Source organism: Balearica regulorum, chromosome 1 (assembly GCF_011004875.1).
Source record: "Balearica regulorum gibbericeps isolate bBalReg1 chromosome 1, bBalReg1.pri, whole genome shotgun sequence".
Classification (NCBI taxonomy): Eukaryota; Metazoa; Chordata; class Aves; order Gruiformes; family Gruidae; genus Balearica; species Balearica regulorum.
Window position 1 is genome coordinate 185,680,861 of NC_046184.1, and position 25,950 is coordinate 185,706,810.

Here is a 25,950-nt window from a genome sequence, read left to right on the forward strand (position 1 = left end):
CTAGATGCTCACAGAAGTGGAGTTATTTCTGAATCAAAAAGGCTTGAGTTAACGGAAAATATTACATTGGGGGACTGATGAAACTACACTTTACCAAGACAGAATGAGGTCTTAGGACCCATTCTAAATTGTTGAATTAATTGAGCCTTCTTGTGGTAGGGGTGATTTAACTAGGTGAACTAGTGAAAAAAAGACCTAAAACAGGTGTTGGAACCTGGGGGAATTTCTTCACTTGTTGTAGCTTTGGGGGTGGTAACTTCCCAGGAGTGTTGTTCCCACTGTCAAGTAGGGCAGGCTGAAAAATAATGTTCTCAAGAAAACTGTTGGGATGGCAGGACAGGCAGTCCAGAACTCTGGAACTATCCAAACCAATTCATTATGTCTTGTTGCTTTAGCCACTGTCAGATTTAGACTTTTAAGCCTTTATGAGTGCATGCTGTCCTTGAATTGAAGAGGCACAATATCTTCTTTCTGTTACTCAAGCCTTGCCCTTCCCATGGTTAAGCATTTAGACAAACATTTTAAGAAAACAGGTTAAAAATAAAGAAAGTGCCAATGTTTTATTACTGTGCAGAATTATTTCTTTATGATAAAAGATTCTTTAAGAGACATTCTTTGTAGAACAGAGGTTACTGTGAGTACAAATAGCCACTCCAATGAAATAAAGAGTAGTTCTGGAATACATACTCAAAAAGAAAGAAAAAAAAGAAAAAGAGAAGGCAGCTAGTACAAATAGAAATTTTTTTAAAAAGCTAAAAGAAGAAAGGAAGAATTACTTCTCTGTACATAAAAATGAAAAAAATAAATGTCCTTCTCCCTCTTTCTTTTCATTTACCAATGTTTTATACTCAATGAGTTCTTTGATTTAACTCCAAGTTCCCTCTGTTGTCAAGGACAGAAGAATCAAATCCACTTGCTTTAGTTGAGAGTGTAATGTTGGAAGAAGAAAGCTATAAAATTAATTTTAGAACTGGATGACTCTACATATGCAGCAGCCTGGATCAATTCCACTAAGATCAAGACAATGATGAATGGTACTATGGACAATGACAGACAAGTACTCAAGTGGATTCATATCACTAAATTTTGATTTAGTATGCAACACAGTACTGGGTTAATTGCTGTTATCACTGAGGGGACTCAAGTCCCCACATTATAACAAACTGAAGTTGTTTGGGGTGGAATGCTGTAGAAATCTGAGATATCAAAACATTTGATAGAAATGACCCTTTTCATGGAAGAAAACGAAAGACACTTTCCTGTTTGTGATGTTACAAAAAAAATGACCAGCAGAGCTCTGCCCTAAGCATGCATATGTTAAACCTAGCTGAATGGATAAGTATGACAGTTCAAAACATCATTACTTCTCTTCTAGACTGCAGGCTGTGTATATTTCTGGCTCTACCTTCCCGTTGTTAATTCTAATGACTTCCCTCAATAAGAGTGGACAGACACAGTCAAGGCAAAATGATCAGACATTCATAAAAATCTCTGATTGCTAGCAGTGCTTTGTCTGCAGAGACTCACTGTCTCAGCTCCAAACATTTGCTAATGATGTCTAGAAAATTCAAACCCACACAATTAGCCAAGCAAAAATTAGGGCTGCCCTTTACAGGTTTTACTGTTTCATTTTTCTTCCAGGAAAAACACTAAGCCACCCCTCAAAAGAGATGCTGTAGTAAAAATTTCTCTGCTAGAATGACACTCTTTCCTGTAGTCTTTACTTCTGGAGTCATTTGACCTCACACAGCATCTTGTCACAGAAGGAGCCAAAGAGCTCTTCTCTATGCAAGCTTGAATTCATGCTTCCATGCAGGCATGCAAGGATGTGAAACCATTGAATGGATGAAATTCTTTCCTTTCTTAACATGGTGCCTGTATGCAAAGGCCTAGATCAAAATCATCCTCATCATCAGACTCTCAGTTTCTTTCCATATCCCTCTCTCCTTCTTTACCTTCCTTCAAGGTCACTGCTGGCTGGTAGTTCCCAGTCATGCTTTGGCTTCAGCCTCTGTAAATTTTCTTTCTGAAGATGAGTGTTTAGACAGGCACACCCTTGTTAGCTATTCACAACTTTATTGGCCAATATCAAGAAATCAAGCAAAGGGTCCATCCAGATCATGTTATCAGTCAGTAATTCAGGTGGTTTCTGAGCCATCTCTTGGAGTGTCCTCTCTGGATAGTAGACTATTTGTAGAAGACCAAAAAAGTTCTTTTCTTTCCACATATTACAAGCACCCTTGCTCTTTCTTTCCTGATAGTCACCTAATGAGAGTCAAATTAATGCAGTATGCAGTATCATATTGTGAAATATGTAGCCTTGAAAGCCGATTCCACAAAACACGCAGTTAAAATGGTATAGCGTATTTGTTAGAGAGCTTATACATCATTATGTATTTGTTGAAAAGAAAGATAAGGCTTAGAGAATACTGACCAAAACATAACTTCAACTGGTCTCACAATAAGACATTGTTGCAACCATGAAATGACAGACTGTTATGCAAGACTGTAGAGAGCCTGCTAAAGAAACATAATGCTTCCAGCCAAGGGCGGAACTGGAGAATTTTCATCATTATAAATTGTAGCAGGTGACAGACACCTCCTAGAGACAGTTTGCATCGTTCAAATAACTAATTTATGAGCGTTTAAAATAAGATACTATCTTATATAATCAGCTATTAATATGTCACTTCTCAGATGTAAGTTTTTGTTTGCTTTTAAAAAACCAACAGTTGTATATACTTGACATTATAGAGGGATTTGTCTTTACCTGAATCTTCTACTCTCAGCTTTTTACTCGGATTGTCACCACTGTCATCATCGGACATTTCCATCTCCTCTTCCCGACGGATTCCCATGAGCTGTTCGCTGTGAGCATTTCGGAGCTCCTAAAACCCAAAATGACCTTTTGTCAGTATTAACTTCCATAAAGTCATTATGTATTATTTAGTATCTGTTTTTAATACTGCTCTGATTTTAATTATACATTATTTATCATTGTAATCATATTTATTTGTATATGAATATTTATAACAACAGTAGCACAGGGAATTCTTCCTGTGAAAGAACAGAGTTTATCAAAGGTAACACTCAGGGAAAACAAGATAGAAAGTGAGTCTCCACGTTGAGTGATCTTCAGTCCTACTAAATATAGCAGAATGCTTTAACAGCAGAGATAATGCTTAAAACTGTGTATAAAGCAGACTGATAAAGAGATTGTCAGCCTGTTTAACGTATAGATAATTCTTGCTTCTCTCTGCCACTTGGGGTAGGATTCATCCGACCAAGTGTGGGTGTCTCCATTACACAAAGTCATATTAAGTACACCCTAAAAGCGCCTAGTTCTCCCTGCTGATGGTAAAGGGAGCCACGAGCAGCCGGTGCAGTCAGAGTACTCTATATTGTAGGTGCCTAATGCCGGGCAAAGGAATCTCACCCTCTGTCCCTGTGCCCAGATCGCCTGGGATTTAAAACGCAGCACAACAACGTTGTCCTGAAAATCTCTGCATCTTGACCCAAAACGAGTGCCAGCACAGACAGCCCAGTCTCTGGGTGATCGCCGCAAGGGCGGGCAGGCGGGCAGGGAGCCCATGCACATGTCACTGGGTAAATGATCAGCAGGCACCCGGGCTTTGTGGGAGTCTAGACGGTCTTTGTTCTGGGTAGAAAAGCTGGCGCGGGTGTAGCGGCTGGCTTTTTAATGGCAGCGCTGAGAAGATTGAGAGGACTCTATTTTGTCCTAATAATCCTGTCAGGTGTAACACGGGGATGCTGCACCGTGATTAGTGTAGGCCTTTTCAGTCCGCAGACAGCTAATTTTTCTGCCGACAAAGAGCCTAATTCCCAAAGAGGTGGTTTGAAATCTTTGAAACAAGGAAGAGTCGCGTGGAAGGAGGAGACAGCATTGAGGAGTCTGACCACTGCTCCGTGCAATTAACAATAAGCTGTCAGAGAGGGACTGGGCGAAAAAAGGGAAGGCGTTTCCCTTGAGCTCTACCCTTGGTTCATCAGCAGATCTCAAATATTCTGATAAATGTATATGTGTCCATTAATTCTGGCAAAGGCAAGGAGGCTAATTAGTGGGCGTTTTACATGAGAATACTTTCAAATTAAAAAACAAGTTATTAAGGTAAATTGTCAACCAGTGTCTCATGCAATCAGAGACACCTCTGGAAGAAATTAGCAAGCCGTTCCTTAATTCCTTATTGGAAAAGGCCACCCACACTTTTTCCTGGGGAAGTATACCGCATACATGAGCAGATATCTGCTTACATTTACTCCCTCTTTAGGGGATAAATGTCCTTGATGCCTCAATGTCTACATTGTCAGCAAGGCCAATAATCTGCCACTGGGAATGTCTATGTGTATGAGTGTTTGCTTTGGGTTTGGGTTTCTAGCAAAGCTTTCTTAAATTCGGAAAAAAAGGGAAAGTGATCAGGTAATTAAATTAGCAAATAATGTCATGGTTAGAAAATATAATTTAAATCAAAGGTGCCATTTGGCATCCATCATATTTAATATCTGAAAAACCAGCACTTCTAAAATATATTGGTTAAGTGAGAGCTTTCGCATGTTTTTGAATTGTTTTTGTTGTCCTCTATTTAGAAAAACAAAAGGCGAGTATTTGAAAAAGTGAGTAGTGAATAAACATTTCTGGAAAGTCCAACTCTTACACATTTCGGTTTATTAAAGATTTAGAAGCCAGCAAATGAATGACATACTACATCCCTTTACAGAAAGTTAGTTTAAGAAGGGATGGTCTTAATATAATTGAAATAAGCTACTAGCAAATCATATTTTCATACTTCTCTAAAAGATAAGACAAACATCAGTCCCCAATTTCCCAACTTGCAATTGAACAAAGGCTTTATCCACTACTTATATGAAATATTTGTGAACAAAATGCAAAATACAGTTTGTACCAATAAATTATGCCAACATTTTATTTTAAGTGTCCCATTATTGTGAAGTCATTTGGTATTCACCATAATAGCACTGATAATAAAGAATTCATTTGGTATTCATGTGGATGTTACATTTAGTGCCATTGGTATTCAACTGTAATTTAGCATTAGTTAATGGGCACTTAAAACGTTATCCAAATGATTTATATCACAGCACTTTAGTGTTTCTCAAACTAAGTGTACAACACTTATTTTACAAGTGTACTACAAAATAATTAAATAAGTGCATCTTACCTTCTAAAGTTTTTATTCTGAGACAGAGAAAAATCATTTAGAGGACTGTGATACTAACAATCAACATACTGTACTACATGGAGGTAAACCAAGTGTATGTAAGTTGCTCATATTAAAAAAAAAAAGAAAAAAAAACGGAAGAAGAAAGAAAGAAAAGAAAGACAGCGGTACTTACTTTTTAAAATACAGGCTCATAGCGTATATACTGAATTAAAACGAAAGCTGGATGACCAAAACACAGGATGAGGTCTATCGCTTCCTTTGCTGCCACTCGCAGCAAGGGGAGTTAGAATCCCATTTCCTCTGTTCGTGCTTATGACAGTCACACATGCATGGTCCCACATTGCTAACTCTGTCTGGTAGTATGATTACATTTGTACTGGTTTCTTTGCAAGCATAATACTTAGAATCGATACAAGTGATGTGTCTACTTTTTTAAAGATCAGCATAAAACAAATGGGAAGGAGTAAGTCATAATTCTGGACTTAATATGCTTAAGTCATTACTTCAGAAAGAAATTCTCTATTTTATTTCCAGGCAAAGTCATCTTATAATGACTATATCATGGCACAACAAGAAAAAAAAATCTGTGCTACAGAATACTTCTTTTAAAAACAGATCACGATGACTCCTAAAAAGATATTTTCCAGAAATAGTTCTTGATTCTATCCTTAGTTGAAAATATTGTTCCTAATTTCACTACTTCAGTTCATTATTTTAGATAGTAAACATAATCCTCCAATGATTTCCCAAATCTTGCATGAAAAATAAAAACACATTGCTCTCTGTCTTAGTGTTATTTAATGACCATTATCATAATGAGAGCAATGGGAGCAATTCATACTGTAGATGAGACTGTATAACGGCCAGTTGATTAACAGCTAAAACGGTAGCCGTAAATATTGCTGAATACACTATGTCCAGCTAAAATCACACTCGTTCTGTGTCAATCCAGCTGTGAGATGATGGATAGAAAGTAATAATAAAATCACCAACCTCAGAATGCTTTCGCCAAATGTCTATGTTCTTTCGCTGGGCTTTCGAGAAATGGTCCCAAGCTTTTTGTCTGGTAGAAGCGTTGAAAACGGCGACAATCTGCTCAACTTTGGTGAACAAGGAAGTCAAACAAGACAAGCAATTTATGTTGTGATCACTATAGAGAAGCAAAGCAAAGACACTAGGAGTCTATGGATGATGTCATTACTGAAACAACATCATCAATATCCATCCAATGATGTGTCTTTTGTACTTACATTTTATCAATGTTGGAGATGTCTCCCCTCAAGTCTGTCTCCATAACTTTAGTCTACACAACTTACAACTATGTACCAAAAAAACACGCATGCAGCTGCTTCCCAGTGATGTCTGCTACAACTCTCTGCGCAGCCACGTGCCTTTGCCTGTGTGGCTATAGGTGTGTGACTACAGAAACGACACTCAAGGCATAAACCTGACACATGTTGCCCTGTAGCAGCGGTGTACAGATGAGCAGGCTGTACATACGAAAGCATGAAAGACAAGCAGGCTTTGCTTTGAAGGGTGGCTATCTGATGATAGTGGGGATTTGCCAGCAGACAGGAAGGGCTAAACCATACATTAATGCTGCATTCTGTACCTGCAACTGCTGCTTCTCTGCTATTTAATATAAACAGGCTCACCTGTGGGAGATCGTTCTGTCCTGTGTCCATGGCCTATGTATGTTTATGTACATGAACAGTTGCATTTTTGTGCATATAAGATGAAAAAGAGATGTGAAATGGGCTTCCCTCATTCAGCTCTTATGAATTTGTTCTGAAGCCAGACATCAATTTTTCGGACAATTTTCTAGGACAATTAAGATCCTTAAGTTTTTAGCTGTTTGTTCATCCTAATTCAGAACCTTTTCTCCCAACAGTCTTTTTTTTCCCTTTGCATCAGTTACAAGCAACGCTGTCCTTCCACAAAAGTGACCTGCCTACAAGTGATGTTGCCAAGATATAAGTTGCCTTGATCCCAGCACAGTTAACTGAAGGACCACCAAAAAATCGAGATTTTCTACAAATGACCTGGGATGTGCTCCTGAGTGAGCAGCTGTGTCAACCTATGAAGTCAAACTGAAAAATGCTTCAACTCTTTCACAAGGTTCTTGGTTATTTATCTCTTTGGATTCCTGGGCTGAAATGATGTCCACTGTTTCATAAGGCTGCAGCTTGCAGCACCTCCCTCCCCTCTCTTTCACTGAGAAATGGTGGCAGGAGTGCTATAATGCCCTCCAATCTGGTTTCATATCGAGTTGATCAATGGCTGCTCTCCTTCTCCCAAGTCACAGATGTAGAGGATCTTATTATACCTAACAACCCATCTTTTCTAAAACGGTGAGCCCACCTAGTAAGTCAGTTATGTATCTTTCACCTCTAGATCTGAAAGTTAACCTCACTCAGTTGAATAGGAGCACATTTCTTCTATTCTCTGTTTTTTACCACTTTTGCAGGCTGCTTTCAGATTCAGGAAGATTACAGAATTTTGAATCACATATGGAAGTTTTTCTTTGCAGTCATCAGGGTTGGTTAATTAACTTCTAAAGCCATAGAAAATAAATGTAGTCTTTTAAAATTAATTATTATATGTAGTTTATACTAAAGAAGGTGCCTCAAAACTACTGGGACAATCTGATCTATTTGTGATCCATTCAATTTTTAATAGCAGATGTGATAACTTCAGCGTATTAGAACTTGCTTGGAGTAAAGGGTGGATGTATCAAGGAAGTTATGCTGTGTACATTTATTCAATTAATTTGAAAAGAATGAAAATGCTAAAGCACTCTATTATTACACGTACAGAAACCGAGGCTAGAATTTAATTACTATCGTTGTGTTGATGACCCAGGTACTCAGAAAATCTTGCTTAATTAACAATCTGGTTTTAGTTTGCAAGTGGAATTCAAGTAGAAAAGATTCACAAAGATATGAGGAAGAGCTAGTTTGCCATTTTCCACTAATAGGTATTAATAAGATCATCTGAATTTTGAAAAACATTTGAACTTAAAGTGTTTAATTTCCATTCTGTGAATAGGTGCTAAGATTTATCAAAAGTCATTATCTGATCATTTCAGAAACTCTTCTCAATGGAAACACAAGCTAGGAAGATGTCAAAGAGTTTTTCTTGCATAACTGCAGTAGACAAAGCAGGCAGAAAAAGGATCTCCTTCATTTACTTAACTTTGAGGAGTTAAAAAAACCTAAAGGAAGTAGGATACTATGAGTACTAGATGCTAAAAATCAAGGCATTTAAAGAAACTTCATGCAATAGGCAGCTAAGGATAATAAAAAAAAGGGAAATGCAGAGGAGAATATTAAATTAGTACATATCAAAGACCAACATCCCACTACTCTATTCAAAGAAAGTGTCAATGTATGTCAAGTAATTTCAGTATACACAACAATCTAGGCTATGAAGTCTTGCAAACACCCACAGGTAACACCCAGTATAAAAGGTCTCCAAGCATTACATTAGAGCTAAAGAGCAGCCAAGGCCATGGTTTGACAGTATAGGAAAGTGGCTTCACATCTTTTTGTACTGCATCAAAATGCTGCATTCATGTGTTTTGAGATGGCAACCTCATATAAACCCATTCTGCCAGTTCACATTTGTTTGTAGGTTAATCCATGTTGCATCAAGATTCATTTGTTCTCCCACAGACACCCTGGAAGCCTAAAGCTGGTGTAACTCCTGTTCTCTGGGCAATTGGAAGACAAGACATAATGTACCCATCCCTAATCAGGATCAAATTTGTTTGGGTAAGTGATCCAGCAGCACACAGCCCATAAGGATGGTAGATTCATCCCTAAGGGGAAGCCAGCAGAGTTTATATTAGCTGAGAAACTCTCCAGTTAACTCATTTTTCCTCCATGTCTGAGTAAGATTTGGCCAAAGAGAGGCCCCAGATTTTGGGCTGATATCTGCAGAATCTGAGTGAAACAGCTGTTCCCAGTCTAGCTGCAGACCATGGTTTTCAGACTATCTATCTCCTGACCTCCAGAAAGAAATTTCCAAAATGAAATAACAGATCCTATCTACCTCTCTAAGGCACCTTGAACTCTAGGATGCACTGTACTGTCAACTGTAACTGGTAAGTAGAATTATTAAGTAACATGAAATATTCATTGTCAAACATCTGTTGGTAAGTTCTATGCTATATCAAATTTTCATTGACCATATGCAAAGCTGTTTCCTTACTAAATTAGGGTTTAAAAAACTACCTTGTTCTGGAAGGGTCCATACCACGTCATTGTTTTTCCTATCAATATAACTCACAGGATGTAAATAATTGCATCTTTCCTAACGACTTATTCTGCTGCTGGTAATTTATGTGGCATGTTTCAGACAAAGGATTATTATCTAATTGCTTTTCTGCTGAGTTATAAATAACTAAAAAGACCCAAACAACTAAGCCTAGAGTGATATGCAAGTGTCAATGTTTAATAAATGCAGTGTAACTACAATACACTTTATTAGAGGTGCCAGATCATAGTGAGCATATTAAAAGAAAGTTTAAACCTCAGTTTCTGTTGCCATAAAACATGCTATTAGAATAGGGTATTGCCATCAAGTATAAATGTAAAAACAACCAGAAAACCTAGGAACAACAACAAAAGTCACTTAAACGATGCCTGTAGAAGTTGCATACAAGATTGGATTAAAGGGAAAACTAGAATATCTCCAAGGCAAGAGAATATTTGATACAGGATTTTTTTGAAAATGATGCTACCAGAGAAGAACAGAAATAAATGAGAACCAAAGTATAGCCTCATCTGTAAATTAAGAGGTAGAGAGAACACTTTTACTCTCCATGATATTTATCAAGCAGGCTATTTTAAATACATGATTGAGTGGAGGCTGAAATGTTTCCTTGGGTTCAGGAGACAAGAAGTAGTCAATTTTTCCTTTGCTTATTACATTATCAGCTGCCATGCATACATCATTATTTTTAACTTCTTGTATGTAATAATAAAGAACACCAGCAACTAAATGTTTTACAACACCTTAGTATAAAAAAGGAACAAAATAGAAACTGAAACACAATGTGTTAAAATAAAAACAAAAGTCTTTGCTGGCAGATGAAATAATCAGATTTCATGTAGAATTTCACTCCATATTCCACCAATTAGGAACATAGGATGAAAAGGGCTTTGCACTAAATTACTGTAAGTGCAAGAGTAGAATATATGGCAATTTAGCCCAGAAAAATTCTGTAAGAGTGCGACAGTTGACATGCAGGGTAAAAGAAAAATTCCACCCATAAAATTACAGTGTAAAGGAAACTGTTACAGTAAATGTATAACATGCTTTTCAAATATAGATTCACAGCACAGAGAGGATACAGAGTTGGCGTGGTTTGGGTCAGAAGCCTTGTTGCTGAATTCTGAGTAAGCTGGAGTCTGCCAATCGATTTGGCTCCGAGCCCAGCAAACCAAGGAATTACAGTAGTCAAGGCTAGATGCTGTAAGTGAGTGAATTAGAGTCTCCAGGTCAGTTTTGGATAGGAAAGAGAGTATTTCTGGCAACAGTCCTGAAAGGCATTTGGTGGCATACTGAACAGATCTTAGCATTAAGTCCAAGGCTAAAACTGCACATTGGTGAATGATATGTGCCATCAATAAGAGAAATGGTAGGCAAATTGCAGAGTAATGAAATAAACATACAGGTTTTTAATTAATCTGGGCCAAACCCTCAGTCTTTTGGTTATGATACTGTTTACTTTCAGAAAAGAATTTGCCTTTCACACATTTACAGCCAAAAAGCCGCAGCTCCTCCATGTTACCCAGTGTAGGTGCCATAGAGGGAGAAACACATGTGACTGATGTTGGCTGGCAGAGGAGGGAACCATAAGGTTGAAACACCACCCTGGAGAAGACTGCAGATAATGCAAGGGATGGGGCCTAAAGTAAAGCATACCACTGGTCATCAGCTGGATACGTAAGCAAATGCCATTATAGATTTATATAAAGAAGACATAGATTTTGACAGCTATGCAAAATTACTCATCTGCCACAAATAAATGTCATCCTTGTTTTGGTTTGGTTTGGTTTTCGTGAGGGTTTAGTGTGCGTTTGTTTTTCAATCAAAACAAACAAACAAAAATAATCCATGGGTATCAAAAAGAAGGTGAATCGTGGCTGCAATGCCATCAGAGAAGAGGAGGCTACTGTTTGGTCTGCTTGCTGTCTGGGTAGCTGTAGGTTCCTTAACACATAGTCTTAAGACATGGCATGATAAAGGAGAAAACCACAGGACTTCTCTATTATATCCCCAAATGCCACCTTTTTGGACAGACCAAGGGAACGGTGCCTCCAGTGATATATATCCCAAATCATTTTGCTGTGTGGAAAGTCAGCTTGCAAGGCTGCCATCCCTCAACTTGCCCTACAGCCAACAGCTACATCTGTACTAGCGATCAAAACCAGCCAGAGACCATTCTCGTTCCCTGAAACCAACTGGCACAACATGCTGAGTGTCCCTGCAGCAGGAACCCTTCCCTCTCCCCGGAAAGATGCTTTTGGAGAAACTACTTGGCCTGCACCAAACCCTAAACTCTACCCACATTGTGTAGGAAAATGCTATGTGGCCCAGAGCAACAATGTTCTTTCAGCTGAACAGTATGGACAAGCCTGCGCTAGCTCAGCTTAATTTACTCCTGTAGACAGAGTCAGTGGCATCATCTTGTTATTAGCAGCCTCGCTTTTTCTGCCCCCTTCCTGATGCAGGGCTCTTGGTGCTGCAGAGCGCCATGGCAAGGCTTACCAGAGGAAGAAGGATGTTTCCTTGTTCTGTCTACCCTGTGTCACCTGTCTGAATACTAGAAAGAATAAGAAACAAGTCTAAATGTCCTCTCCCTAAATTAGATTACATTATTTCTACATTTCCTGTTGATTTGGCCTACAGTGTTTGAGACCAGGAGGAGACATGCCTGTGTTGATGGTTGATTCCCCTTCCTCTTCCATCTGACACAGACTGGTCCTAGTCAATCTGCTTGTGTGGTTATCAAGAGGCCGAGTGAACGTCAGTGTTCCACATCTGAGTGATGACGGAATAAATATTTTTTCATAATACAATAAGCAGATTCTTCCACATAGATGAAGAAAAAAAAACAAACTTATACCACAGCGCAAATTATAATCCCTGGTCTTGTAAAAACTTTGAACCTCAGTATCAGCAGCTGTTGTTTTCCTTTCTTCTGTCAGCTAAGAAACCCAGTGAGGAGGAAAGAAAGAACGGGCATTATGGGGATACTGAAAATGCCCCATTTTCAGGATTTATACTGAAACCTGCACAGTAACTTGTCTGAAATATGTATATCAACAATTAAACAGTCCTAGAAATGGAAGAACACTCCTCGTTAAACTTTGAAATAAAAAAAAAAATACACTCTGATTAAAGAGAGCTCAGTTTTCCCCGCAAGGTATTGCTAGAAAATCTGTCTACAAAATAAGCTTTGAAAATCTTTTAGGTTGTGAAACGTGGTTTAATTTACAACAAAGAAACTGACAGCTTGGGGTAACAGCAAGTGCTGGCGCCGTGCCATGTGATAAATCACTTGGACTCAACAAGACCACTTCACCTCCATGTCATTTCTCAACAAACAAGAACCTGACATCAGGCCAGCGCAACACAGTAGGGCAGGTACAAAGGTACAGTACCTGCTCTTTTAATGCCACCATCTTATATTACAGAACAGACTTTATGGACCTCGTGTTGACATTCAGTAAAAAAACCCCCACCCACCCCCATCCCACTAACTCAAAGGAAGAGTAAGTGAATGCTACTTTCTTCATCAGTTTGACAAGATTATAAGCCGTCCCCAATGCACTGCATTTAATTAGCTGTTCTCATTGTTATTTATGGTTAGGCAAAGCTTTTCTTCATTTCTCATATTTAAAAATAGCAAAAGTAGGAACAACTATTTTTGGTAAAAAAAGAACCAAAAAAAGAACCCCAAGGGAACTCTGAGATGAAGGAAGATCATAAATGTGACTGAACTCTGGCAGGTCCCATTAAGTGAAGGGACTCTCTCCGAGTAATAATTGTCCAGGGATCTTGCAGAGTAGAATGTTCCTAGGAGATCAGGAGAGCTATGTTTGTTTCAGGCAAGGTTTCTTTTGCTAAAGAATAGAGAGATGGATGAGGAGGCTTCAACAGCCATAGCCTCTTCTGGCAATCAAAACAAAAAATCGTCTCACACATTTTATGTGGGAACATTTGCTTCTCCATTTGTCGTCATACCTTATGTTCCCTTGCCTGCCATGACTTGTCCTCTTCTCTCTTTGTTTAAAGCCTCCAGTCTCATCTTCCTTCTGTATTTTTGTTCCCTCGTTGTGTGTGTCCATCTTTCCCTCCCACATAGTCTATCCCTTTCCAAACCTCTTTTCCTGCCCCCATGGCATCTCTGTCATCATCACAAACTACACCATTTGGGACAAATGCAGTGATTTGACATGAAGCAAGGCTAGTGCCCATTGAAGGGAGTAAGTATTTCAACCAGTCATATTTTCAGAGGGTTATTCATATTCATATTTGTAAGTTTTAGTCATTCACTTATAAGCAGCCTGAACAGTTTTAGATGTGTAGGCCGCATGATATGCACAGCCAACTCAAAAAAACCTTTTGGGTGAAACCTTCATCTTTCCTTTCTTCCTCCAATGTCTTACTTTCATCCCTTATTGTTCATTTCCATACAACATTTACAGTTCAGTTCTATAAAGCACCAGGCCCTTACCTCCCGCTCAGCAAGGCAGCTCAAAACCAAGGACAGACTTCCATGTGATTCAAGCACATGGTTCTTTGCTTTGAACCTTGCTTTGTAACCTAGGAGATCCTGCAGGATCCAGGCAAGTGGCATGAGTTGTCAAAATGGGGGCTTAGACTGAAATCTCTTGGGAGACAGTGCTTTTGTTTTGCTATAAAACACTATGCATATTTAATGGCCTATATTTAAAAAAAAAAATAATCTTACAAATAACAGGACGAGAGCTTCTGTTGAAATTCTGTCCACACTTCAATCGATACCAAGATTCCTATTGACTTGTAGTGAAGGCTACAGACAATGGAAGGAATGAAGAAATTCAAAGAAAATGAAACACAAAGGAAAAATCTATCTGAAACACTACAGGTTGTCACCACAAAGGGTTATACCGCCAGAAAGTGGGGAGGAATTATAAGAATACAAGGTAAAATAGAAATGGAGTTTTTCATCTCTGTTCTCTACCACTGCCGCAGCATCTTGGATAGAAATGCTTTTGAGAACACATGTACATGAAATGGAAAATGGGAGGGCAAGTAAAAAAGAACAGAGATACCCAGCTGAGCTTTACTGGACAAATTATCAGTACAGAAGCAAGCAAAGAGCACACCGACTAAATGAGCTCATCAAAAGGGACTGGATGGACTGTGGAGGTCGCTTTGTATTTAATTTTTTTTAGAAATAGATCAAGGTAGAAAGTAATAGTGGCAACTAATGACATGAATGATTAATGTTTTTATTTGTATTATAGTGGCATTCTATGACACCAACTGAGATCTGGGCTGCACTGTAAAAACACATTATATGACTCAATCTCTTTCACAAAGAGCTTAATGATGACCTAAAAATTGCACATAAAGTAAGCTCATATTTTTGAATTAGTCACTGGCAAACGAAAGAAAGACTGTAAGACTGGACAATTAAAGAGCAGGAAAATCCTTTTAAAAGTTGTTATTAATGCATAGCAATTCAAAGAATACTCGGAAAGCATGAATGTATATAAAAAGTCTGACTACTAAGAGAATTTTAACCATCGTGCTTTCAATATCTGTAATGAAACCGCTTCATTTTTAGTACTAAGAGAATATACTAAAAAGTAGAAGGATTATTGGGAGAAAAGACTGCAGTACAGAATTTAAAGCAAATCAGATAAAATGGTGATTTTAGTAATCACCATCATAACAGTGTAAATTCTACCTTTTCTAAAGTAAGAGAACAACTTTTGAAGTGAACCTGTAATGAGAAAAACAAAACTGATCCAAATCCTTTTTTGAAGAAAGCTCAAAAAGGATTTTTAACATTTTTTTCTTCCATTTTTATATTAAAAATTCAGATTCTTTCTGTGAAGGCACTGATAACGTTAAAACAGATTAAATCATATCCAGAGAGATCAGAGAATGAAAATGAACAACCCTGAAGAGAGGAGGATTTTATTCAGTTTTCTGAGAATGCATTTTCCTTCAGAATTATTTAACTTTTTTTAGGGGGGGGGGGGGGGGGAGGTGAAAGGTGAGGGAAATTTATAGCAGAAACCTACCAACTATTTGATAAAAAGTCAGTGTACTCTAATACACCACTAAAGTCCTTCAATAGGAAGGGAGGAAAACTTGAGGTGAAAATCCTGACCTTCCCAAGGAGGGGGACATGACACACAGTCTTCTCCCCAAACCTCTGATTCTTCTTAATGAACAGCCCTACTGAATCAGCTTGAAGTTATATGTAGCCTCATATCCTGTGTCACGAATAAAAGGGCTAAGGATGCTTAGCAACAAGCTAAGCAATAAACTGCATAATATCATAATTTCAGGTTTCTTTGGTTTCAGGACTTCTTGAAAGATGAGTATCTCATTGTTTTTACTTCCATGTACACCCTCACATGCAATGCAAGAGCATAGAGAAGTAAACAAGCTTACTGGCAGCAGAAAGAAGTGGCAGGCACCCTGTATTATTGAGCTGTGGAGTCAAAATTAGTTACTTTTAATAGCAAGATGGGAAGAACATCTATGAATGCTTAGAATATATACCAAGAAAAAGATCCCAACATTTTCTTTTTAGTCAATGGAAAAATCTATTTTAAAATTTACAAATTCTCCAGCAGCACTACTGAAGATTGCATCCTGTCACTTATAAATTATGGTAAACTTTGTAACAGCTTTTCTTTTATTACTTATTATGATGGCATGATATATAGTAGCTGAAAGGGGAAAAAAGACATGTCAATATGTAGCTCATCCACAAGGTCTCCTGGAAATACCAGGATGGCCTACTGGTGTATACTGCTCCTGAATACCGAGTGATGGGGATCACTACACTGGACTGCCACTGGCTTGCCTAATGCCAACAGTAGGGTTGCCACTTACCCGTTGTGAATGAAATTCAGGATGGCAACCTTTAAACACATCTACGTGATTTAGGGGGGGGTTACGTCCTGTTTTCAAAAATTGCTTGCTGAGAGTCAATGAGCTAATTACTGCTTGCCAAGGTAGGGTGAGAACCTGCAGCACATCTCTTCTCCCTGATGCCAGCTAATGTACAAAAGGATCTCAAGGTCGCTGGGAACTGGCTTCCCTTTCCAGCACCCTCATGTCCACCAGGAGGTAAGAACCCATCTGTGATTAGTTACACTGGAATAAATGACTCTTGTAGGTTTATACTCCAGCTTGCCCTGTAGGATGAACCATGTGTCTATCCACACCTTCAGACCTGCATTTTGACATTCAGGCCTTTAACACAAGTTCTAAGACCCTGGTGATTATCTGTAATCAACTGTGGTGGGTTAAAAGCTCAGGCATCCTACAAAGTACAGGGGAAGGGCTTCACGCTTGGGAACACATATAAGGCCACTGCCTTAACTAGCTGCTAGACTATGCAGATGCATCTCCTTGCTGGGGATGTGCCACAGATACAGCTGTTCTCTCTGTTCAGTGCGGTGCTACAGGAGGCAGGAAGACATCTCTCTCCAGCTGTCATCATTCTGGATCAGGTGCCTAAAAGCCATCTGTCAAACACCCTAAAGAAGGTCAATACCACCTTTCAGAGCACCGGACCTCACCATTTAGAGCACTCTTGGGAGGAATGAGGCTTAAGTTCAGTTCCTTCACTGGCATTCAGGGTATTTGAACATATCTTTCCAAAAGATTGTCCTGATAACTAGGCACTGAAATTCCCTGACGATCAAGGTGAGAATGAAAGTGAAGGCCACCATGTGACAAGGAAGTAATCTGGCCAGGGGACTCCATGATACAAACTACCCTCCCACTGTTTCCCCATAGGCACATGAGAGACTGATTCATAGACCCTGATGGGGACCTGGTGCCTAAGTCCCTTGAAGAGTCATCCATTAGTAAAATTGACAAAAATGACCAAATAAGTGAGTGTCATAAGCTGCTCAGTACCCAGCCATGGGGCACTTCTGTTCATTACACTACGTATCTATCTACTTGGATACTGGGACACTTCCACCCCCTTGTGTATCTGACTCTTGAGATATCAAATTAATTTTTGAATATGGGATTTTGGATCTTCACTCACCTACAGGTACTTTGGAAAATATTGTCAAGGGAGACTGCACTAAATAGTCTGAAACCTCAATAAGAGGTAGATGAAGTTTACAGTGCATGGAAGAGAAAGTCAGAGGAGAGAATTGCAGCTTTGGTGTAGTCTAAAAAACAGCCCACCGTGGATGTCTCTAGGGCTTCCATTTTTCTTAAACATGTGGATCAATATCTATAAGCCTTAGGCTGAAAAGGTGGTTTGAAAGGAGATGAAACGGAGATGTGTGGAAAGTCAGGGAGCAGTGTCACATGTAACTGTGCTGTGGAAGCAAAGTGGAAGAATTTATAAATCAAATCACAGACAGAACTACCCAAAATCCTGGAAAACAATCCATGTTTTAAGCACAGATTCAAATCTAGAAGAATGAAGTAATTTAATAAAAAAGAAGGAGGTTGACATTTTTCTCTCTTTATCCCTTAAATAACTGAAGAAGCACTATCACAACGCTGAGACTCCTTGTAGAACTTAAATCAGGGGCTGTAAATTGGTGGTGTCACAGCAGTAATACACTTTATTTCACAGATTATCCTGGCACAAGTATCTTGGTCAGGTAATTAATTCACGTGCTGAACACTTGACCCAAATTTTTAGGGGTAATCCGCTTGGTAATCTTCTAAATACCTCCAGGCAGAAATTTGTAGCAGGGATTTCAATACCTGTACTTCTTTAGTAGTTGGGCCATAAGCTGAAATGTTCTGGCCACACTAATCCCCATTAATAAGAAAGCATTTTATACTGAGACCTACATAGACAGTGTGCGTGTTCCAGGTGAGTGCACATGAAGCCCATTTTCTTAACGTATTTCTTCTTCCCTCCCCATAACAGTCACTGCTGCAATGCTGCCATTTTTATTTAACTCCAAGTTCTTCCCTTACGCTACATCCTTCTGTATCAAGACTAGACACGGTAAGGGGGATTAATCTGTTCTGAACAAGGCATGTAAAAAGTTGGACATCTGGTTCTGAGCTAAGGCCCCTGCGAATCCTCTGTGGACAGCAGAGAAAAAATGGCATGTCCAAGGGATGATTCATCTCACTGGAAGAGCACCATGAGGTTGGTCTGATGACTCATTCCTTGAAAATGCTTATTTTTCTCTGCTGACTGCAAAGAAAGACCAGAATGGTCAGCTCAGAGTTGGACATCTGACCTAGTTCATGACAGACGAATGCCACATGGTATTTTAAAAATAATGTAATATTTATGTCAAATGGCCACACAGCTGCAGCATTACGCTAGACATTTGGATCCTTACTGCAAAGCAGCAGAAGTGTTTTTTTGCCACTCTCCAGAATTTAATAAACCACACACACCTATTTTGGACATCTAGTATTTTCAAATTCTTCTTCATAAAGCAAGAGACATATTGTAACAGATTATACAGGGCTGTGAGAAAACAATGGAAAAGGGCACAGGAAAAACATTCCTCAGATCAACTCAAATACAGGAAAATTCTTGAAAAAGGGAAGCTCATTTCACAGTCTCCATGTTTAGCAATCTTAGGCATATACACCTGTAAAGCAAAAACATCATCCATCTGTTCGTAGCAAGTTTGCAGAGAATTTTAATAAGACACATTAATGCTAATAATGGCCAGTGTTTATGATGTTTATAAAATAACCAATGTGGAGCATTTGGAAAGCTCGTAAAATTTGTTCTTATAAAATCCACAGAGTGTAACACCTTTCCCTGAGCCTGTTTTTTTGCTGACCTTGTCCTCCTAGGCCAGATCTGTCAGAAACTCTCTTCTTCCAGGCATTTCTGTGACTGTGGCACTCTGAAACTCACGTTTTGAAGCCAGACCTATTTCTGGTTTTGTAAGTTCAGCATTCAGCACATTACAGGAACAAACCAGATATCGCCAAAACTGTAACTTTCCACCTGAAACTACAGGGATCTCTATTTCCAAGTGACAGATGTTCTACAACAGTTGGTGACAAACGGGCTAATTTAGACTGATTTAACTAAAGTTCAGCCTGCTGACAATGGGGGACTTTTTTTAATGCAGCTGAAGAAGGCATTTCCGAATGCTAGGAATGGCTGTTGCACACAAAACTACAGTGGCCCTGGTGTGAACTGAACAGCACGGCCATGCATGGTGCCTGCATCTCTGCTCCTCACACTGACTTTTAGATGCTGAGATGGAAGATGACATTGCCTAGCAAATAACCAAGGGAATTAGCTGGTCTTTAAAATTTACTCATTGAACATAAGTCCCCAGAAATCAAACCTCTTTGGCCCAGAATCTTTCCTTCTAAGACCTAAGCTCTTAATTTAGAAGGACATGTGCCCTGGGGTGAATTGGTCTTCTGAGATGCTGAGCTCTCTATCACATATGCAGAAAGCTTCCAGGGGCTGCTCTCCTAAGCCAGGCAAGTTCATCCAAGCTTCTGCCTTCATCCCTAACTTCTAAAGGATGACCACTGAGGGACCAGAAAAATATTGCAGAAAAGCCTTTAGGGCTTTTTTTTTAATGTAAAGATTAGGAGTGTGATTCAGAAATCACAATGTAACAATGGCATTGTCCTACCTCTGGTAAATTGTCTTGGGTTTTGTTTTGAACTTGTATATAAGAGCCAGCTTCAGGCTCCACCCTTCTGAGTGTCATAAAGCCTCTTGCTTGAGCAACCATAGTAGACATGTTAAAAACCATCAATAATGAAATTAATTTTCTCTTTTCTTCTTGTCTTTTCTCCTTTCTCCTTTCTTCTTCTTCTCTCTTCTCTTCTCTTCTCTTCTCTTCTCTTCTCTTCTCTTCTCTTCTCCTCCCTTCCTTTTTAAGAGCACTTCTAAGCAAGTATCCCAATTATTGTTTTATGAAGGAACCTCATTAAGGTAACTTCATTGATTATATTTCTGCACTAAGGAAATAGCTGCCAGCACTAAATATTTCAGGCAGTTTATCTGCCAAATTAATACTGGCATTGTATCAGCCAAGAAGTCCTGATGCCAGCAGCAGTACAGCATATTCTTCTATTGTGGGGGTGGCCTGTATGCTGTGAATATATCCCTAAAAGTTGCTGAATCCTAATTCCTTTTACCTAAACCCAGGCTAAAAATATAACCTAATTGTCCTCTATTCTGTAATTGGCCTAGTTAACTAGCTGCAACGCACAGGCTACATATCACTTCTCTCCACAAAAGCATCTTTGCTCAGAGCAGGGAGGCTTCTGTCTGGTCCGTTCCTGAAGCGTTATGTCTACCCAAAAGTAGACATTATGCATAGAGCACATCTTTGTCTATTAATAAAAAAACTACTGAAACTTTGCTCACCTTGAGAAATAAGCTCTTAGGAATGGTCCTTGTTCCTCCAAATTGCCATAGAGTATGGAATAGGATATGAAGTAGAATATGACTGCATTGTAACTACTTACCCCCAAACAAACAAACAAAATGATAAAAAAACCACTACCACCACCACCACCATCACTACAACAACACTGGACAAAAAGGAGTTACTTACATTGAGTGAGGATCCCTGTTAAGGCATTTTTGAAACTCTCCTTGGCTTGCTCCATTTCTTGCTCATGAGCGGCCTTTTCGTTCATGAGCCGGCGGACGTGGCTGTTGGCCGACTGCACCATCGAATAAAACTGGTTTGCAGAGCGACGATTCACCTCACCTCGCTCAATCCAGGTAAGCAGCACTGTGATGGCCTCTGAAAACTTGCTATCATCTAGAACAATCAAAGCACAAGTTTTAAGTTGCAGACATAAATATCTTGTCGAGAACACATTTTCTGCTCTGTGTCACATTAAAATCACCATAAATCCTGCTTGCAGTATATCATTTTGGGCAACTTTTGGGTCCTTTGTTCTAGCAGATGTAGGAAGCCAATACTGCCATGTGAAGCTACATAAATCTCCCTTCAAGACTTGTCTTCTGCTTATTTTAATAGCTTTCTCCCAACAAAAAGCACCCCGCCACACTTCCCTATGACCTGATTCCTTGCTTTCACAATGTGTCCCTTAAGCCGTTCAGTGATATGGAATGACCTTACAGCAGGAGTGAGGACACCGCTGTGTTAGTGGACCCACTGAAGAAATGAAATGTGTCCGCTTTAATCTGCTCGGCTGAAAGCTCAGTCCTGGAGCTTGAGCTCAGCCGTACTTTTGTCAACAGATTTCACTAACATCACATTCTTAATTAATGAACAATGACGAGGCTGAACAATTCCTCCTCAAAGCACTGATTAATTACAAGGAACTGCTTTGAACAGATGATGTGTCTGTATTTGTTTTGTATTATGTGTCTGTGTTTTGTTTTACATAATTTTTTTTTAAAGGCTTCCAGACGAATCCAGGCAAACACCTGGATTGCAGCTTTATGATTACCATTCAGGTAACTAAAGTTATATTTCTCTGCAGAAAGATCACCAAAACTGGTGGCTAGATTTTGTGCACTCCATCCCCAAGTAATCTTCTTTCCTCTGACAGTGCTCTCAGCTTCCTCAGAAGACTCTTAGCGCAGCATCCATTACACTTCTGGCTTCATCAGGATTAAGAGGACACATTTCTTTTTAAGTCCCATTTAGCCTGAACTGCAAGAAAATGTTATTACAACAGAGTGACTTCCTGTAGAACCATTTTTGTGCAATTCGATCTCATTTTCCCCCAGGATTTTATTCTATAAAACTTCCGTTTCCCAACAAATCATTTTAAACACTTCATCTAGTCCTTGTTGGTTAGATTTCTTTATATATATTTTAGATGGTAGGTATACTTTTCTGTAGGAGAAGGTATGCAGTTATGGTGGGGAGAAGCAGTATAGTTATAACCAAAAGACACTTAAAATGAAAATTGGAAAATATTAAACCCAACCAACTGTGTTACAGGGTACAGAAATGTGGGGCATAGTTTGTAAGGCTCTGCCTTCCATGTACAAAGAATGATGAAATACTAATTCTTAAGTGACGATTTGGGCTTTTATTCTGAATTAGTAATCACTTCCCTAAAAGGCGAGAAGCCTTAAGTACAGGGAGGCCAAGTGACATGCTCTGTGCCCACAGCCTGTGAAGAAAAGATTTTACATTGCCTGATCTTTAGCATCTTATTAACTGAAACGTGCTTTCAGCTACAGCAATAAGATTTGCTCTCCCCAGCTGGATAGGCATGTTCACCCAAGATCCCTGAAAAAAATTTGCAAACTAAGAGCATCATAACACCCTCCCTTTGTACAATGATGTATCTGTTATGACTTTACGTTAACATGTGATTCATCATCATCATTCATTAAGTAATTGTCTCTGGGGAGGAAGAGTCAGATGGGCATCTTTTCTTTCCATATTGTCCCCTTGGATTAGACTCCACTTCTGAACTTTGCTGGATACGTATGCGGCAGGTATGTATTAAGTGTCCCTGATGAGTGAGGTTGGCTGAATGTGGGCCTCAGAAAACCCAAATGTAAACAAGTCTCATGCAAAGCCTCTTCATTGCAAGAAAACACTAGGATGAGGCTTGGGCAAAATCTTCAGCCTGCTGAAATGCATGGGAGCTGGATGTCAGGGATCCAATACAGCCAAGAACTCGTCCCTGGAACATAATGTTTATTATAATTACAGTAGTCAACAAGAATAACCTGTAATGGCTTCTGGCAATGTTAGCATGCAATTTCCAACAGTGTGTAGAGTCAGGTCACCCTGTGGATGGCACTAGCCTGTTAACACCAAGGATGCAGCTGATTGTGAGTAGAGAGTAACTACAGCTGAATGTTCCTCTTTTTATCTTGTAGACATCATTATCTATATCATCACACATAATTTATCACCCAACACTGAAGTACCATTTAGAGTAAATTATCCCATTCAATCTAGGTCAAGACATGAACAGCAAAGTTGGGAGAAATGATACACAGAAGCACCTCTGAAGAGGTACACCATGACCTGGGAAGAAACAGTGTGCAGAACTGAGCAAAATTCACGGAGATGCATGAGGAAAAGCCTTTGCACAGAAACATTCTCCCTTTTTCTTGCTTTAATCTCTCCCCAGTACACGTCTGTGTGTTGTTTTGCTATAGAGTCTATATGAAATTAAACCACCCCTCCCCTTGTTTTGTTTTCATTGGGCACAGTTGGTGTCTGTGAGGGATATTCATAAACATGCCATCCTTCTGCCCATAGATTTGACCCATTTAAAAGGACACGCTGAAAACCTGTTTTCAACATATTATAGTCCCAGGGAGCTGCAGAGATCTGTGGGCCTGTTATAGTTAATTCATGGCTCTGTACTAGCAGGAAAAAAATCCTTTCATTGGTAAACATCAGCATCTTCATTGATTACATAATTAGAAGATACATTAAAAAATGCTAGAGGGTAATATATGCACAACAGGAGCACATTAGTTAATAAAATCTCTTCTCCACAGTTTTAAATTTTCCTTATTTCACCTTCATTTCTGACTTTTATATTCTTGAGTTGACTACTCAGTGACTGGCATAAAGTAACTCGCTGTGAATTAATTTTCTTCATCCAGAATGCAGTGACTCTTTCTGAGCAATCAGAGGTTCCCTTAGAAAATCAGATTTTTATACCAGATTGTTCGTTTCTTTTTTATTTAGTAGATAAATAGTAGAAGAAAAGCAGCAATGGAATCTAATTTAAGCAGAGCATGAGCTGCCTTATGATTGCAGCCATTCATTAAAAAAATAAAACTCCTAATTCTGTTCAAAATTATTCCCTTGCGGTAGGATGCACATAAATATATACTGTTTAAAAACATACTCTTTAAATAAATTCCTTTATATAAGACATGCTCCCGTATGTAATCATTCTTTTAAAATGAGCACGCGGCAAATTATTTCTCACACTTAAAGCTTTTTTTCTCCTCCAAGTTACAGCATGTTTTAAGCAAATAAGGTAGGATTCATTTCCTTTATGTCAACATCTGATTTAGTAACCCCCAGGGTCCCAGTACAGTCAATGGAAAGAGATGGACACTTGTCGTAGAGGCTTCGTCAGTCCTGGTTTAGCTGTCTATTTGAAGGTGAGGTGAACTGTGCCCCAGAAGTGCCTGCTTCCCTCAACCAGCTGTAAAGGGAGCCTGGGGTGACCCGCTCATATATAGACATCTCTGCAAGAGACGTCTACATTTGGTCAAAGTAATGCCAACCATTACACAAGTGCACCAGTTACAGAACACCTACCCAGCACTTGGGTACTTGTGTTGGGTTTTCAGTTATACCGCACGCTGCGATGCACGCTACGTTGTTTTAATATTACCCATCTACTAAGGATGGCTTGCTGGGTGCCTGTCAATAGAGATTTCCAGGTGCTGCTAGACTCAATCACAGGCCTCTGGAGATAAGATATTTCAAATTCCTCTTATATCAACTCAAGATATTTAGCACTTAAATCTGAGCTCACAACTTAGATGAAATGAAATATAAAGAAAAGAAAATGCATCCCTAGAGCTGCTTGGGAAATTGTGAACAGGGATACTTCTATGAAAAAAAAAAAAAAGGAATAATTGTCGACAAATGTTTTGCATTTTTCTGCTTGTAATTTGACCACCTCTAGGCAACCCCAACTAGATTAAACTTTTTAATAGAAAAAAACTATGACAAGAACTGCTACAAAATGGTATACTGGGAAAAAGTGTTTGAAACAGAGATTTTACTTTCGGCTTATGGAGTTTCCCTGGTGTAACACAGGGCAGAATTCAGCTCGGAGTAATCTGAAATGTTGTGACTATTTATCTCCCAATATTAAGCACCTCCATAAGGTGCTTTCACAACTTGAGTGACGGTGTCTAAGGCCTTAGCCATTAGAAAGGAGATAGATAGACTAATCCATCACTCTGAAGCCAGGCATTACTATAATTTTTACATTTATAGATATATTGCAAATATAGCTAACTTTATATTGCTGTATTTTGAGAGTGACATATTTTGAGAGTGCTAGAAACAGATCAAACACTGGGCTACAGTTGCTTTTAGTCTTGTTAACATCTTCCCAGCCCTGGGCTTTCTCAAATGTTTGAAAAGTATCTGCAATAATTCACACAACACTTGGAGCCTGTCTAAATCACAGCAATGCTTCTATATTATCCCACGGGCCATGGTGTTGTCCAGACCAGCACATACTATCTCTTGTCCCTAATCTTGCTGCCCTAATGCAATCTCCTAGGCTTGCAAGGAGATGCTAAAAAGACAGAGCTGTTGTTCGTTATCCTAATGACTACACCTAGACAGCTCCTGTGCTGGCTGCGTATGTTTTGGGTTTTATTAATGATCTCATTTATCTCTGGCCCTTCTGCAAGATGGGAAGGGGCAGGTGTGCCCTTATGCTAAGCTCTGCCCTGACCAGTAGAAATCCAGCTAACAAACACCCCTTGAAGGTATTCTTGTGAGCACCGAGAATGACTGCGCTGCAGGGCACAGAGAGAGGGGACAAGAGTGGTGGGATGTGTCCCATCCCTTTGCCTCTG

General features: G+C 39.2%; 1 protein-coding gene across 7 annotated transcripts in view; it reads right to left on the reverse strand.

The window, feature by feature from the left end:
- Positions 1–25,950, reverse strand: part of ENOX1 (ecto-NOX disulfide-thiol exchanger 1) — a 374,541-nt gene that overhangs the window by 68,890 nt on the left and 279,701 nt on the right. For all 7 annotated transcript variants that reach the window (XM_075741790.1, XM_075741793.1, XM_075741792.1 and 4 more), the window contains 3 exons: positions 20,990–21,202; positions 6,195–6,301; positions 2,771–2,888 (listed from right to left, as the gene is read on the reverse strand). In XM_075741790.1, coding sequence (XP_075597905.1) covers positions 2,771–2,888; positions 6,195–6,301; positions 20,990–21,202 — 438 coding nt within the window. The remainder of the gene's footprint in view (positions 1–2,770; positions 2,889–6,194; positions 6,302–20,989; positions 21,203–25,950) is intronic.